Source organism: Anopheles darlingi, chromosome 2, assembly GCF_943734745.1.
Source record: "Anopheles darlingi chromosome 2, idAnoDarlMG_H_01, whole genome shotgun sequence".
Lineage (NCBI taxonomy): Eukaryota > Metazoa > Arthropoda > Insecta > Diptera > Culicidae > Anopheles > Anopheles darlingi.
In genome coordinates, this window is record NC_064874.1 from 75,491 (window position 1) to 92,739 (window position 17,249).

Below are 17,249 nucleotides of genomic sequence, written 5' to 3' on the forward strand. Positions count from 1 at the left end.
ATAATTGTATCTTCTTCTCTTCTCTACCCACATGGCAGAAATTTCTGATAATATTTAACCCTTCCATGGTTAGACGACGAAAAACCGAAGAGATAAAGATGATGAGAATAAAGATGGGTTGCAGGTTTGCAAAGGACGAGGCTCTCTCATTTTCTCTTCTTTCTCTCGCATGATTATGATGCAGTTTGTTTAGCGCACATGGCATTTCTCATGTTTGAACTGTTTAGCTGACACAGCGAAATCAGATCATGTTTTTCATAGGTTTTTTTCACAGCGCTTGTGGCGAATTCGAAGAGGCAAAAGTGCACGATAGGAAAATAACATTTTATTTTTAATTATGAAAATAATCAGTCACCTTACCTTAGGGTGGTATGAAGGAGTCTAGTAAACGTATTATGCGTTATTCAATAAAAAGTCATAATACAAAATAGCCAACAAAAGCATTACACCATTTGGTGGATACCCTTGTTACTATATTCTGTTCAAATCAATTGATATTGTCATCATGGGTTAATGAAATACTTGGTGCTTTCTTTTCTGAAAAAATTAAAAGTTATATTCTTTTCACTATTACTAACATTATTTTTGATTATAGAAAATAAACACATAAAATAATATATTCGAGAAAGACGGAGGTATAAAATTAAAATACAAAAAAAATTATCACATTATTCATATCGAAGTTCCTTTCCGCGGCAAACAGGAATCAAAACAACACTTATAGCAATCCATTACATTCCTGAAATCATGGCTATATCTCCACGATAACGGTGATTGAATGGATAATGAAACATATGGTGGTGTGGAGAGTGAAACGAAGCGAATACTTTGTAGAAAATATACCATAAGATGTGTCGCGTCCATTTGCATTGTTTAACATATTATTGAGTAGTGTGCAAAAACTCAGATATTACTTTCTACATTCTCTGTTTCTTACGAACGGACACGATTCCGGAAAACGTTTTCAACCGTGCTGGCATCTAGTTGGATCAAATTTGGGTCTTTACGGTTTTTCTTTTCACAATTTTCAAATATGCTCTCAGTTATGTCTGATACTGTCCCGTAGTCAATTGTGATAAGCAGCTCGTGTTATATCTTTTCTGTCAATTAAAAAAAAAAAATTTTTCTTATCATGCAAATCAATGCATATACAAGACAAACTAATGATTCAATTGCAAATATTATCTTCCTTCTTTCGTACACGGGAACCGCAGGCCGGTTTACCTTCCTGTGAGTCATTCAGTAAGCCAACTTCAGTCCTCTTATGTAAATCATAATTAACTGAAATAGTTTTGCGATCCCTGTTCAATAACGACATCGCAGCGATTGCATGATGATACATAAAACAGAAGTAAGAATAAATGTGGAATACATCTAAAATCATAAATTGTACAAATCAACCGATGCTCATATCCATGCAAGGATTATGCTTCTAGCTTTCGTGAGGGAAATACGACGATTTATGTAAAATGAGATGATTCGTAAGCCTATTTTGCATGCGATTACAGTAGCAACAGTTGCAATGCCTAATTTCATCAGTGGGCTTTTTCCTCAAGCCTCGTTTTTCACACATCCACACGCACACACACACCCACATGTTAATTATCACATCTAATGCCTAGTCACATTCAAACGAAAAATCCATTTCCTTTCTTGTCTAGCTGTGCCGTGCCTATTCATCGAACTTCCTTATGTCCTCCTTCAGCACGCGTACTAATTTGTTCGATCGGCCGATGCGATGAGTCCTGGAACCCTCGTTAAACCGCCCAACATTTCTTCATATTGTTCAACATTGTTTCACTGGTCAAGCTCACTGTGACAATTTCAATGTTTAGCCTAATTGAACTTGCCTACCAGGTGAATGTCACTTTCTTATTTTGCAAGTTTTGTTCATTTTTTACTACTCCGCTCAGCTCTGTTTGTCAGGATACACATTCCTCTGTTCCTGGTGGTTATGCATGTGTGTAGGTGTACTTAGCACTTATACTTCTAGCTGCTTTGATGCTTGCTGTATGATGAAAGGTTCACTCCACATTCGTCGCAGATCACCCTGTAAGTAAAAATATTTGATATAGTGTTATTTTGTTATCAATTCGCTATTGTTTTCTTCTTTCACATTACTTTGAAGTAAGCCATCGTTAGGAGAGGTAGTAGTGTAAACGGTACGAGATACAGCAGCGCTGGTTGCGCTGCTTTGAATACTTCTGAGCTGACAGTCGCGGTTAACAATCCAAGAAAGTAACTGGAAAAAGAATCAAAAATAACCTTTGTTGCGCTAACTTGTTTGAAACTCTTGATTGCAACCACTTACCCTAGTAAGGAACAATGAAAATAGGTAAGCCTGGACCCAACACCTCTGGGCGGCGGAACGCCAGTTTCAGCCGTTTGGGTGGTCTGTGACTTTTTGTAAGCATCGTATCGCAGCACGAAGCAGAGCAACAAACCGGGCATCACGATATCGCCTAAACCAAGCATTGAAAAGTGGCCACTATTGTGAATGCTAGGAAATACCAGTTTTCCGGGTAAATTTAGCTTGGGTGGTTCCTTCACGATGCCGCCCAGGTTAAACTTGCGGGCTACAATGCCGACCGGATTGTCTGCGGGTCTCGTGGCCACTTTTACCATTACATTCGTGCTGAATATGTAGGACGAAAAAAAGACCCAAAACACGTCGTAGATAAGGAGACCAGTCAGCAGCAGCGTGGAAACCTTCAAACTAGGCAGACGCACGAATGCAATGAACGCCACGCACAGGCCCATTCCCATCGCATCCATTAACAACCAGTGTCCCGTTAGCACCCAAATGCATACGATGGACACTGCTAGCGAGAAGCTGAACAGTTCTGCTGCAGTAAAACGCCCGCAAACACCAAAGGATATCCGATTACCGTCCGTGCATGGTCGAATGATGTACTGACACATTGGTAGTAGCAGAAATGCTAATGCAACGGTGGCAATTACTAAAATTGGACAATATAATATTAATATGTGGGCACCACTGATTGTGAACACTATACTTACTAGCAGTGCACACAGCAAATAGCATTTGCATGGAATCGAAGAAAAAAAACATAACCAGCAGCGATATGGATGCCCCAAGAGGTAAACACAAGGCATGCATCGTGTCCAATGTTGCAAATTTGTCTGAAATATCAGAAAAAGTCAATTGTTAGAAGCATAGACTTGGGTATCAAAATCACTGCCCACTTCTAAGAGTATTACTTTGCTCTGGTTGCACCGGTTCTCCGGTCAGCAGGTTGTTCATACTTTCACTCTGTCGTTTCTTTTCCTTTTCGCGCTGCTCCTGCTCCATGTTCAGACTACGGAAGCTCCCGTATACGATCAGCAGCATCGAGATGAGACAGGTCGAAACGCGCGATGAGTCCATTATCGTACCGTACGCCCACTGATAATCTCCGTGTGAATCTCCGTCACCGTGCATCAAAATAGTGTCCTCCCCTAGCTGTCCTGCTGCGGCCGCCGCTGCCGCTGCTGCTGCTGCTTCCTGATGGCCTGTGCCAAATCCTTCCGACATGATACGGCCGAGCCAGGAGAGAACAGTGGTATGCGCAGCGGAGCTTCCGTCCGCAGGTGGTTTGCGCTACTTCTCTTTCTTGTTGCCGATTTGGAATCCTTCCCAACTCGAATGGACTCCGATGAATTGTTCCAATTGTTACGTGTAGCCCCGACCGGCCCAGCGGCAAGTTACGCTGTGAGCAGCATTTTGTCGCAAGGTTTGCTCTGCTTCACTAACTTCGGTGGAACTAGTCAGATTGGGCGGACTGCACTCATACGTCGATTGATCTGGAATTGGATTGAGGAATTGTAGCGATATTTCAAGTCGGACCACTCGTTCGGGAACGCTGGCACAGGATGATTTATCAATTATACGGATTTATTTAGCAAGCAAACCTCCTCTTTTTCTTTATCAAAATACAAACCAGCCCACCCTTTGGGAATGGTTGCTTTCCCTTAGGGAACGGCTGAGGAGCGCTGAACAACCCATGCAGCAACAACTAGAAACTACCCATGCAGCACGGTTGTTTTTGCAAAAAAAATTCGATCCTTCTTCGCTTCGAGAAATCTCGGGCCAAGAAAATTTGAATCACTAAGCAAGAAGAGAAAACGATCGCGTTTCAATTAGTGCGAGATCACATGGCAAACACGCGGAGCCATTGCTCATCGGGAACAGTGAATTAAGCCACAGAGCGTTGATTGTGCGTTGTTTTTCCACGGCTTCGTGCGATGAAGAAAGAGGAACCTCGAAACAGAAAGATGCGAGATGATTTCATAGTGCTGATCGCAGGTACGCATTTCATTAATCACGAAGCAATTGATTCAACTACTCACCGAATGTGAGCAACCAAAGAAAGATGATATTTGCGAATGACCATCACCCAGCCCGCACACAAAAGGAACAAACATATTACATAAACAGCTGCAAGCCCTTGCCGAACATGGACCGATAGTGGCCTCTAAGGAAAGTGAAAAATAATCGACCAATCTTTTCTTCGTTCTGGTTTGTAGGGATACTGCGCTTGAGTCACATAGCGCCGTGAGCGACGGCAAGTAAAGATTCAACTAGGGAAGAGCTGGCTCAGCAAGGTCATCTGGCACTCTACAGAGAAAAGCTTTCATACGGTGTCCTTCACGAAACGAGTCACGATGCATCAAAAACAGTACATTTCATCACACGGAGGGTCCTAACACCACGAGGAAGCAGGCTGTCGCGCAAGTACACACCAATCAGCGCACAAGATTATCAACCACAGATAAGCAACTACCGCCATCGGTTAGCCAAAGAGTGGAAACCAGCCATCATCTGTAGGCTGCGTGGTTACCTTTAGCAGTATCAAAAGGTTTTATACGCCCACCGGTCAGCAAAATGGGGGATGGTGGACCTGGCGGGCCATTCCTACGTACCATCGAGTGGGATATGATGGATAAGCGTAAATTCTTTCCACTATCGATGCTGAGCTCGTTTTCGGTTCGCTGTGCCCTCTATCCGCTCACAGTGATCAAAACCCAGCTACAAGTGCAATTCCGGAACGATGTCTACAAAGGAATGATCGATGCTGGAATCAAAATCTATCGCAACGAGGGTGTACCAGGACTGTACCGTGGTTTTTGGATTTCCTCAGTTCAGATCGTGAGCGGTGTGTTCTACATCAGCACGTACGAAGGCGTGCGACACGTGCTCAGCCAATACGGAGCGAATCAGCGGGCCAAATCGCTAGTTGCAGGAGGATGCGCTTCACTCGTCGGACAGACCATCATCGTACCTTTCGACGTTATTTCGCAGCACGCAATGGTACTAGGAATGGGTGCACATGGCGGTAAGAATGGTGCCGTTAACCCGCTTGGCATTAACTTTGACAAGGGTAGCAGTCGATTACGGATTACACGAGATATTGCCCGAGAAATTTTACGCCGAGATGGGTTTGGAGGTTTCTATCGCGGCTACACTGCTAGCCTGATGGCCTACGTACCAAACTCAGCCATGTGGTGGGCTTTTTACCATCTGTATCAGGACGAGTTGCTAAAGATAGTACCACCGTGGGTTTCCCATCTATTCGTGCAGTGCGTGGCCGGTAGTTTCGGAGGCTTCACGACTACTATCATCACCAATCCTTTAGACATTGTTCGGGCACGGTTGCAGGTGCAGCGACTTGACTCAATGAGCGTCGCTTTCCGCGAGCTGTGGCACGAGGAACACTTTCACATGTTCTTCAAAGGGTTAACGGCCCGGTTGGTGCAATCGGCCGCATTTTCCTTCAGTATCATACTCGGGTACGAAACCATCAAGCGGGTCTCCGTGAACGAGCAATACAGGCATCTAATTCGATGGTAAGAGCAGAGCAGAGCTCACCTATTGGAAGCGTTTTCGATTACTTTATCGAACAAATCATAGGAACACATCATCATAGAAGAATTTCTGTTCACCAGTATGTCTATCTCAATTGTAAGTAAAATGTGTAAAATGATTAAGTATAATGTTATAAATGTAAACTGTTTCTCCCCAAAAATCACATGAACAATAATGAGTTAGGGTAAGGTTGGTTATGTATAGCTGCGACTGCCAAGAGACGATCAGATTGATTGATAGTGTACGTTAGTATATAAATGTACGTGCAATATTATATCGAATGCAAGGAATTTCTAGAAACATAATTGCCAACTGTTATTTCCGCTTCTTTGTAACGAAAATTGGATCGTACCTTCGTAAAAGTTACAGTTAGATGAATATCTACTTTCTATTTTATGTACTTGCAAATTCGATTTTAAAAAACGAAGGATATTATATACCTTTCTGCAGAAAAGCACCAAACTGGATTTAGTGCGTACCCTTTTGTAAACAATGTTATAAATCCTTGTGTAGACCAGCCACCCGTTCCGTTGTTATTAGCACAGCTTTACACACTATACCACCATTTGCGGCTACGTGCTTTAAAAGCCGGCAATATGAGGTACCATTGGACCAGTTTATACTATCATCTCGCGAACTATTTTATGTTGTTATAGGTATCAGCGATGAAAGAATGGTAAACAAATGTTTAACCCTTTTATCGTGTTATGTCGCCTTAGAGTGGATCGAGACAAGTAATTCTATGTAAGAGGCAGAATAAAACCAAACCAAGCCAGCTTTGATAAAGCTCATGTTGAAAATTATTAATGAAAAATTTACCTATGCCGTAATATTTTGAGTTTTGGTAGAAAGAATTTAATCAATCAAGAATTAAATGCAAAAACAGTAATAACTCTTTACATTGTGTTGCAACTTTTTCAGCTAACCTCACAATAATGTGTCACCATTGACACACAACTTACAAAGCGAAGCTATGGAGTTAAGTGAGTATAAAATGAAAATCACATGCTAATGTTATCACTATGTTTTAGTATAACCAGAGAAAGCAACAAATCGGTTGTTAACTACTTTGAAACATTTTTTTCTGGCTAGCTCATGAAAGCCACATCTGATGTTCACATCAAATTTAGAAAACAGTCTACAATCGATTACCTTTATTCAAGTCTGCGGCATCAGTCATTTGTTTAGCTATTAATAAGGTCAATTTCGCGTAACGTTCTTCAAGCTCACGGTATAAGTTAGTCGAGAAGATGAATCGACAAAAAGAAATCATAAATAAGAAAAACTCACGACAGATATCAAACTCAACCTCTAGAACAAAAGCAACATAAAACACCGATTAGACCATGATTCACGAAATTCTCGCACAAAATAGGTCACAGATCGAAACGAAAGAATGACCCACAAAGTAAGGGTAGAAAATGTGGGTAAGATTTACGAAAGTGGATCAACGCTTGCTTTCAAGATCTTTGAGACTGGTTGACGGAGATGATCGCTAGTGTTTTTTGTCGTGGACGGGGTTGGGGACAATGAATCTCTCACGGATTTTCCAGCACAGCACGAAATGTATTTTGCTCCGACTAGCCCAACTTCCCAGGTCCCACAGATTAACGTGGAATGAGATCAGAAGGTCATGAGGGCGGCAGTGTCAGTTTTATGAGATGATCTTGAGCAAAAGAAGGGGGGAGGAGCGGGGGGGGGGCTGCTGCAAGCGTGCAAATGGCGAGGAATTTTGCCGCAATTCTTGTTTAAGTAACTGTTAAATAACATTCAGTAGTAGTGTATTTTCACTACAAGTTAAGCATCATGAGTATCGTCCACGTTATCGTAGACGATGAACGCATTTTCTTAATGTTCTAATTCCCAACTATTTATTTCTTCCAGCGTTAATTGTTTGTGGATGTGTTAGAGGGAGAGTTGCGCGATTTCGGTGTTCAATTACAGCACAAACCATCCAAATTAAGGTTTTGAAAATGACTCAGTCTTAGTTCAAAACAATGCTCCGAGATGGCCGTCTACTATTTATAGGGTGGAAATCTGCACTACTACAAACCAGTGTGGGCCATCGCCAGAACAATACCCCTAACGTCAATTTCTCACTCACGGTAACTCTCATACATATTGCCACCCCTATGGCGCAGTCTTCTGCAGAATTGGTTTGTCTAACCAACCATTACTACGAACAATTCTACTATATTGAAGTGAAGAAACAATACAATACATTGCTAAAGAACGACGTATACAAGTTTTAGATTGAGAATCGTACAGCTTCCAACACCTGTACAGTAACCGGTAGATACGTCTATCGTAAGTTCTGCTATTTCGGGTTAATGCAACAAATGAAACTTACGAGCACGCCCATTGGCCATTGGAGCAAAGAAAAAGTAAGATTTAAAGATTGTTAAATGGGACCCATAAAAATCCAATTCTAGTTGACAATTATCGATCCATTGGTAGAGAACGGTGATATGAATGCCGACGGTATGGTAACAACTTGAATAAATGCATAAGTGTACCTCATCCAGCGAATACTATTGTCTAACATTGTATTATGCCAACATTACTCCTTTGATTTATAATATGTTTGTTTAACGAATTCCAAGCTGAATAGCAGTCTTCGTTAATAGTTTGATCGAGCCGCCATAGAAGAGTAGAGTTTGCTAATTCAAGTGGCTTTGACTGTTTCAGCACTAACTGATGGCCAATATTCAATGATACCAACAATTAGCACAAACAGAATACGGAATACGTAAATTCTAATTTACATATTTAATTAGTTCGCCTCATTCGCCTGGGAAGGTGTAGAAATCGCGCAGTGACATCCGTTTATTACAGTGGGAATAGAGAGATTTTGAGCTTTTTTGATTTTGTTCAAACTGACGGAGGTGAACATTTTCTCGCTAGAAGGTTAACGAAATTCACGGTACAAAAATTAATGGTACTTCGGGATACTTAGACACATTTTCTACCGCCCAAAGACAGAATTGGGATGTAAAAATGTAAATGTAAATAGTTCGTTACGACATCACGATTGGTAACAACATTTTTATGTAAATATTATTTTCAATTTATATTTACACATTCACTTGATGGTTTACTAATTAAAAGGAGCTTACTTATCTGTAGACTTATCGTATTTATTGAATGTATGCGAAAGATTTGATAACATTTTCGAATTGTTCTAGAATAAGCGAACAGTTAAACTCACACTATTTCATTCACTTTTTGCCTGCAATGATCAAACTGCAACAAACTGGTTTCAGATGCAACTAACCTCCAGAGACCGAGGAACCTTCCTTGCATCGGCATGTACGGAGTGTTTCGTACGAAAGACATTAAATTGTCTCGAACGGTCCAATACTTTCACTTTCATCGCGTCACATGGCATCACTAGCTTAGTTGTGTTCAGATACTGAACCACATGGACCGTTTTCCTGTTTCAAAAGAGTGACGACAACACAAAACCAGGATTTCCTGTCCGATGCTCAGTTCAACAGGCATTATCTCTTTTCGATCACTTGGTCACACGATGGATAAGTTGGAATAGAAACGAAATGTTAGGCAGCACTATGGGAAAAAATTTAAAAAACAGATCACGGATACTGATACTTCATCCCGCGAAAAAGCAAAATAATACTTTTTCATACAACTACCCATTTCTATCGACACAAGTCGCTCTACAATATCGTTAAATTACCTAACGACACTACTTGATATGCATTCACACAAATGCAAATGACAAAAAAAAAAACACCAAAGGCATAAGGAACCTCGGAGACATAACAGGAAAGAAAAACAGGGTTTGTTGCGCTGGAAGCCAGCACGCAGTTATACGAAAAACGTGACACATCGCCACGTTCGCGCAACATGGATTCCGTGCCATCGCATGGGACGTAATGTGATCGAATTTCTTCAGTACCCAAGGTTGGGTCCTCACCGTACCTAGAGGACCATTGCTACTCGTTGCTCACATCGGTATGCTAGTCTCAACCATTCAAAACAATACGATACTACAAAGTATCTTAGCGCGCACTCGACCGATGGCGGAAAAGCTAGTTTTTCCGCAAGAAGGTTTCGTATGCTGACACTTTGAATGGATGATTAGGTGGAAATATTCGTCAAAATAGCTGGACCTGGTTGCATAATGGAAAACGAGAGACTTAAAATACTAGGTAAAGGATCCAACAAAACCGTATCGACCACTGAAGGAGTACATTGTTACGACTTTCATAGTGTTTTACGGCATTATAACTAATTTAAAAATCTCTTTACAGCGTTACAGCGTTCGGTCGATTGAATAATTGAAGAAAAAGGATATAATTCTCACGTATATTGAATTCCAGAAACAAAAGAAAAAACAAACAAACAAAAGTACAAGATCGTATTTTCGTAAATCGGAGAAAAAATTAATTCAATCTTCCATTCATGCAAAAACTATACTACTCTACTACCCAATTCCGATCATCTCCTCACTCATTGCTCAGCTTTTCACACATCTTGAGTCTCCCTTCAACATAGGTTTACGACCTGCCAACCAAAAACAACTCTTCCGTATCCGTGAAATGGAAAACGCGGCAAGCGAAAGGGGATTCCTGGATTTGGTCCTATGTGTCTATCATTGGTTCTCCCTGGACTGACCAACAATTTGACAGTGATTGATTGTAAGCAGGGCAAAGTGGCGGAAGCAATGTGACCATAGAGAAATTTGTCCAACAGATTCGTTTCGATTATGTTGGCTTAGGTTTATATGGTGGCATATAAACTGCGTGAGCACATTACTTCAGCCGCGTAATCAGCGACAAAATTGGAAAGAAAAGAAAATGCAAAACGTTGTCCGTTATGACGATAGGGATAACCGGAGCTTATTGCTTCATTTTTGTTTGTAGAAATCTTTTAGATCTACAAATGATCGCAAAAAAGTTAACACATATTTTTGCCAGACCTAGAAAGAGACCGTCTATATGAAGGGTACTCTACAACTGCAATGCAACTTTGCCCAACCAATGTTAAAATGCATGTTACATAAGTTATAATTTATTTAAGGCACTGGAAGTGAAAGCATCGTATGAATGCGTGAATAGACAAAAAAAAAGTCTATGCCAATCTGCGCTGCGATCATAAGAACCGTTTCGATTTACTATATTCGACCTATTAATGAGATTTTGGGTTCTAATTTCTTATCATTCTGCTTAATACAGTCCTGCTAATTCTGTAGCAACAAAACAAGTTCATTATCACAACAGTGATGGTGCAACCCACGGACGGACGATACGTTCAAGTGTTTGATAGGCCTGGGAGGTAGGGGACGGTTCAAAGGTTTTCCTATCTTATCTTGGATTCAGCCTCCCATCACTAAGACACATGTACGTATTTTCAACACAAAACAGGGATTATTATTAAACAAATACATGACTACTGTGCATTGCTAGCACTTTTGTTCATAAGTTCGATGGATCGAAAGTCAGTTTGGGATCGTCCATTGTGTAGGGAGCTCCACCCGCATCCGCTTTGCTCCGCTTGCAAACACTATCCAGAGGAGTGGTGGAATCAATAAAAATGGAGCTGAACGTAACCGCAGGCTATCTGCAGCAAAAATGGGATCACTTTTTGGACGTTGTTGGTGAGAAAAGATATCGACATTATCTACCAACTTTTAACTTCGTTACTATTTTGCTATTTTCTCTATCTTATAGGAGATGACCCAGAGCGATTGTATGTCTGGGGAATGTCATTCTACATACATGGTCTCTACTGGGTTTTAGGATCATTCTTTGTTTTTGTGGATTTCTTTCAATGGCCTTTATTTTTGCGGAAATATAAAAATCAACCCGGAGTCAATGAACCCTTGAAATGGTCCGATCTTCGCAAGGTACACATGCTAGGTTCATTCTGGAATAGTAATTATGTTATAATTAAATTTATAATTTCTACTTTTAACTGCTATTTTAATTCCGCACAGATTGTTAAGACGGTATTGATCAATCAATTTCTTATCAGCGTGCCGATTACGTTCTTCGGATTTCGAGCGTTGCTAGCTGCTGGAGAAATCATTAGTGTTCGACAACTACCAACTTTTTTCGAAGTCATACGTGATCTCATCATCAGTGCCATCGGCTGGGAGCTTGGGTTTTACTACAGTCATCGATTGCTGCATTGGAAGTATCTGTACAAACGAATCCACAAGAAACATCACGAATTTACGGCGCCTGTTGCTTGGGCAGCCATCTATGCTCATCCGATCGAGCACATCTTCAGCAACCTATTGCCCCCGCTACTTGGTATCCAGCTTATGAGAAGCCATGTCCTGACGACCGGCTTGTGGTTGACATTTGTCATTCAGGACACCATCACTGGACACTCCGGCTATCATGTGCCTTTCTTGACCAGTAACGAGGCCCACGACTATCATCACATGAAGTAAGTTTTTATCCCATTTCGTTGCATATAAACTAATGTTTGCACATCCATTCGAGATGCAGATTCAACCAGTGCTATGGAGTATTTGGTTGGCTCGACTGGCTACACGGTTCCGATGATCAGTTCAGGGCGTCTCGTTACTATCAAAGACATCAAATGCTCTTTAATTACAAATCGGCTCGCGAGATTGTACCGGATGATAAAAAGATTCGCTGATTATGCTGTTTCTTCCATAATATTCCAACTAGTTGTAAATAAACAAAGCTACCGCAGGCAGTATACACGATCAAATGGCTTATTGAGGTAAGAAACCGCGGTTAAAGTATTAGCCGCAGTGAGCAATCTGATTGTCTTTATAATCGCCGTTTATTGTTAAATCATAAGAATGTACCGATACTATGATCTGCCGCTGTGCACAAAACCGAAATTATAAAACTATCCACTAAAATTAGCTATTACCGGCTTATTGTGAGGGTAGGATACGATTTTAATATTTTAATTAGTACGTACTTATTATTACCGACATGGGCTCTTGAACTGAGATTTTACAGATTTTCAAAAATATGGATGTGTCACAGCTTCAAATTGATCAAATGAAATAATTCTTATAAACTGCTGTTATGTTGTTTGGCCATTGCCACGTATAATCCATTCTACACGAGTCAGCACACGGCAGCAAATACCACAAAATAAGTTGCACGGCACTAAGGCCAACAGACGAGGCAGCAGAGAAGCGGGCTATGCAAATCAACTATTACTGGCTACTCGTGCATGGAAAGCCTCATTCAAAATTTATGTATTCATTATCTATCATTGACCCGCACCTGACGATGCAGGGACGCTACGTTGCATCCAAACCAAGGTGCGTTCTCCCACTTCCATCACCATCTTCGCGGATCGCGAGGAAGATTCACTTTTCTTTTCGCTACTTTCTATGCGGAAGATCAAAATGTATCCGATAAAAGTGGTGTGGTGCATTAACGACCGTGTTTAGCCACTTTTTATTTTACTGCACATGTGGTACCCACCCTCTACCACACGCCATTAGTGATTTGATGGGATTGGAAAATGATTTAAAATTTATTATGTTACCATAGCACACCCCATAAGCCACGGGCTTCGTAAAACACTTTCCCTGCATGTAAAAGCTCTGATGGACCGAAAGAAAGATGGAAAAACCAATTTACATTGCAAAAAGCATTGCAACGTTCAAACGATTCCATGATTGATCCTATAGAGGCGTATGATACTGCATAAAAACACACTTTGTCATATAATTGATTCATTTTAGGTTAACACGAAAATAGCTCAACATATAACCATCCCATCCGATGGTCACTCCAGTGATCCTCCAGCCAAGTAAGCGAGCTGCATTGGTAGTAATCGCATGACTAGTACTTGATAAACCAATCTATTAGTTACAACGCATTAGTACACACCCTATTAGTTACACAGTATGCAGTCTTAAACATGAAAAATAAATTTGCAATTCATTGTCAGTTAATTTGGAACTCAACATTGGGCCAAGGTTTTCATGCTCAAGTTTTGCAACATACAGTTGTGCCATCATCGGTTGAACAACCCAAACCTGTGTTTGTGATTCGATTCTGGAATGAATCCCTACAGAGCTGTGCGCTTACCCGTTAAGGATCGAGAGTAGTCTCCGTGGTCCGGTTGGCAACATTTGCCACATTCGACGAGGTCAGGGACGAAGAGGTCTCAGCACTTCCCAAAAACTCGCTTCACCGCGTTTTGATAGAGGATGGCCAGCTGTTGATGACTATCGATTGCTGACCGCCGACCACAAAATTGCGTCAAGAATAGTCGAGAAACAGGAAGGTTTTCCAAACTCCTAAACTCCAAAACTTCATGAATCAACGAGACTCACTGGACGCACAAACACACACCATAACACCACACGACGCGAACGGGAAAACGGCGGTCCGCTTTTCCTGCTCCACCACCGCCGTGCCCGTGCGGAAATTTGTTGCACCCCACTTTCACCCCACAAGCCTTTGTTGTAAAATACCAAACACGTTGATCCTGGCGCAAAAATCACAATTTTAAGAGCCTACAGAGTAAACTCGCCTCGTGTCCCCACAATTCCACGGTAAAACTTGTAATTCGAGGGTCGAAACTCCCACCTTTCTCTTCTTCCCCACACAAACGCAGACAACAATTGGACCCCAATCACGATTGGACTATGGGCTGGCTGAAAGCCCACACCTCCTAGATAATTTTCTAGGATTAAACACATTTCTCCCTAGATTCCACAAGAGTGGAAGCACGGTAAAACAGCTCAATGATTTTATAAAACCCATATGGTAACCATTGTGTTAAATGGTTCAGGTTTAATTCTCATTCTGGTGGAAGATTATGGAACATAATTTCTTCGTGAAGTTGCCTAGCTTCGTGGCCAGACACCTTAAGGTTATGGTTTCACGGAGCGCTTACATTCAGCACTACTTGGCGCTGAATAAACTCGATGGCCAGAACATCGAAATCGTAATTTTTCTTTTAATTAATCGGCGGCGTACTGAGGAATATTATAATATCCCGTAAAACGTGTCCTCCTGTGCCGTGGTTCCATGGAAAAATTAAGTGAATTACTGTGCTTTATTCCATTGTACGGTACACATTCTCTTAATCCATTTCTTTCGTTAAATTGAACTAATCCGTTTGCTTCTATTTTCTTCGATGTTTTCGTATTTTCGTTTTTCATTTCTTCGTGTTTAACTAAACTGCATCAATGACAAAATTTGTTTGCACAAATTACTAAATACCTATTATAGAGAGTTTTGCACCGGCTGTATACGGCAAACGTGCTCGTGATCTCAGATTATAGGATTTAGGCGCTTTGGGTGCGAATTCTCCGGCGAACCTCGGGTGTACTTCTTAAACCCTCGATCGCCCCGGGTCTGATGATGCACTAGCATCTTGCCTTGAACCACACGGGTAAAATAAAATAAGTACCATGTACTTCTATTCATGTTAAATCCATTGAAAATTGCAATTCGGACATTTTTCGCAACGGCAAGGGGCATCTGCTAACTTCCTTTCTCCTCTCCTCTCATCCATTCTTAAGTACCACATCAGCAGATTAGCGTAAGATCATCAAACCATTCAACCGTTTAACCAGATCATTTAACCAAAAGATGGCTGGCGCCTACTTATTCAGCACAGTTCTCGGGATCGTTCTGGGAGCGTTGGTAGTTGTAGGGAATGTGTGGTTGAACAACCGAAATCAGTAAGTATCGTTTTACGTCGGGCGCTCCGTAGCGATCAATCCAAATCGTTTCCCTTTTTAACTACCTTATCTGATCAACAGGATAATGGTCACAGAGAGTGATTCACCATATTCAGTGCCATTGACGTCTAAAACTGGAAAAAGCCCTGCCGTTCGGCGGGGTAAATGTGAATTTTGTTATGAGCAAGGAGCACCGATACGTGCCTGCAATCATGCATACCACGAAACTTGCTATTCTCACTGCGGCAACAAGTGTCGTCGATGTCCAGAATGAAATCCTTTGCAATAAAACATATTGGAATTTTTTAATTGTATTGAGGATTAAAGTGAAACATATTGGCTCTCACTTATTTTTCTTTATTTAATGAATTCGATATTGCTTTGTTTGCTTTAAGTTTTCTTCGAAATCGCACTTTTAGGGATCATTGTGACTTTGAACACAAGAAAGCCTCTTTGACGACCTCTATACTACGTCTAATGCCGATACAGAACACAGACGCTTCATTGCCATGGTACAGTATCAATAGCAGCACTGACGGAACGAAACAACTCCGTTTAAGGCATTTTCAAATGATTGACCATTGGATTAAGGCACACAACACACTGGCTAGCTACCAGGCCGGTGTTAGTGCTTATGAGTTCGGTCATACATCTACATCCATTATCCTAAATGGCCCAAAAATTTATAATGTTAGAAGATCAGGAGGTTGGAGTCACTGGCATCAAGTCTTCGCAGTTAGAGTGCCTTCCGACAGTTTGGACATTCCTGTTTATTTTTGAACCATGCCGCGATGCATTCTTTGTGAAACGAATGTTTGCATGGCAGTACATACCGCTGCGTGTCAGTGATCTCGTCCTGGCAGATGGAACATGGAGCGCTGGTGGAGTTGGTTAAACAGAGATATGGTTAAGCAGTGCAACAATTGTTAGAATGAGCGATTGTACCTGTCCAGAGGGTCGTATCCTTTCCATTCGTCTGATCGGATGTGATATCTACTTAGCCCTGACCATGGCCGACCACCCGCACGATTCTGCTGCTGTTGCTGATAATTCATGTAAACCATAACACCGATAGCAACCACCGTAAACAAGCCCAGGGCAGTCGAAGCAAACACCACTTGTCCCAGCATAATAACCGAGTATTTTTTGGGTTCAGCTAGACAATCTATCGAATCTCTATCCAGAATCACGAACCCTAAAACTTGCAGAATCAGTTTCCGGTGGTTTCCTTTCGAGACTTCCGTATCTCGGCGCCGATTTCTGGTCTTCCTAGGGTTGATTGTGAGATGGTTGCTTAACTCTCGGAGCTTGTACCCTTCTTTTTAGTATGGTCAGGAGGGCAACTATTCCAACGAGAACGACGGCAGAAGGTTCTAATTTGCTCTTATCACCGTTATCTTAATACGAAATTCACGAAATTGTTAAAAAAATGCTAAAATCTCATTTTTTCAACGCGAGCCTCAACGACAACAACGGTACAGTGCTACGCAGGCTATTATCACTGTAAAGCTGTCGATTTAAAGTACAAAATTTTGAAACATAAATTAAGCTAATATGAATGGGGAGGGTAGAAACACTTTTTTAATAGTAACTTTAATGCAGAAATTCCCAACCTTTTGGCCCCTGCTTTATAGTTAAATTTAAGTTTTCTTCTGCCGAATTATGCTCCTGTGAAAAATAGAAGTACAACAAATCACCTGGCGGCTGATTTTCTGTTTT

At 41.3% G+C, this 17,249-nt stretch overlaps 3 protein-coding genes and 1 long non-coding RNA gene across 10 annotated transcripts; 3 read left to right on the plus strand and 1 right to left on the minus strand.

Moving 5' to 3' along the window:
* Positions 1 to 535: 535 nt before the first annotated feature.
* Positions 536 to 14,438, minus strand: LOC125950942 (signal peptide peptidase-like 3). 2 transcript variants are annotated; one of them, XM_049679344.1, is made up of 6 exons: positions 13,924 to 14,438; positions 3,223 to 3,804; positions 3,022 to 3,144; positions 2,312 to 2,960; positions 2,122 to 2,242; positions 536 to 2,050 (listed from the first exon to the last, which is right to left on the minus strand). In XM_049679344.1, the coding sequence occupies exons 2-6, from the start codon at positions 3,533 to 3,535 to the stop codon at positions 1,982 to 1,984; spliced, it is 1,275 nt and encodes a 424-aa protein (XP_049535301.1). In that variant the 5' UTR covers positions 3,536 to 3,804; positions 13,924 to 14,438; the 3' UTR covers positions 536 to 1,981. The 2 variants fall into 2 exon arrangements, with proteins under 2 accessions (XP_049535301.1, XP_049535302.1); XM_049679345.1 differs by lacking the exon at positions 13,924 to 14,438 and adding an exon at positions 3,913 to 3,954.
* On the plus strand, positions 4,042 to 11,188 carry LOC125950943 (solute carrier family 25 member 44). Of its 3 annotated transcripts, none has more exons than XR_007468761.1 (3): positions 4,042 to 4,306; positions 4,528 to 6,849; positions 11,065 to 11,188. XR_007468761.1 is itself a non-coding variant. In XM_049679346.1 (2 exons), the coding sequence occupies exon 2, from the start codon at positions 4,886 to 4,888 to the stop codon at positions 5,849 to 5,851; it is 966 nt and encodes a 321-aa protein (XP_049535303.1). In that variant the 5' UTR covers positions 4,042 to 4,306; positions 4,528 to 4,885; the 3' UTR covers positions 5,852 to 9,225. The 3 variants fall into 3 exon arrangements, 1 of the variants encoding a protein (XP_049535303.1); XR_007468760.1 differs by lacking the exon at positions 11,065 to 11,188 and adding an exon at positions 7,751 to 9,218; XM_049679346.1 differs by lacking the exon at positions 11,065 to 11,188 and having other exon boundaries at positions 4,528 to 9,225.
* LOC125950945 (fatty acid hydroxylase domain-containing protein 2-like) lies at positions 11,120 to 13,313 on the plus strand. 3 transcript variants are annotated; one of them, XM_049679349.1, is made up of 5 exons: positions 11,120 to 11,229; positions 11,296 to 11,486; positions 11,560 to 11,735; positions 11,826 to 12,283; positions 12,346 to 13,313. In XM_049679349.1, exons 2-5 carry the CDS (start codon positions 11,423 to 11,425, stop codon positions 12,497 to 12,499), a joined length of 852 nt encoding a protein of 283 aa, XP_049535306.1. In that variant the 5' UTR covers positions 11,120 to 11,229; positions 11,296 to 11,422; the 3' UTR covers positions 12,500 to 13,313. The 3 variants fall into 3 exon arrangements, with proteins under 3 accessions (XP_049535306.1, XP_049535305.1, XP_049535307.1); XM_049679348.1 differs by having other exon boundaries at positions 11,560 to 12,283; XM_049679350.1 differs by lacking the exon at positions 11,120 to 11,229 and having other exon boundaries at positions 11,328 to 11,482.
* Positions 14,439 to 14,765: 327 nt separating the features above from the next.
* On the plus strand, positions 14,766 to 15,862 carry LOC125960018 (uncharacterized). 2 transcript variants are annotated; one of them, XR_007469815.1, is made up of 4 exons: positions 14,766 to 14,914; positions 15,076 to 15,238; positions 15,369 to 15,530; positions 15,612 to 15,862. It is a non-coding gene; the product is annotated as an uncharacterized LOC125960018 (long non-coding RNA). The 2 variants fall into 2 exon arrangements; XR_007469814.1 differs by having other exon boundaries at positions 14,766 to 14,909.
* Positions 15,863 to 17,249: the final 1,387 nt, after the last annotated feature.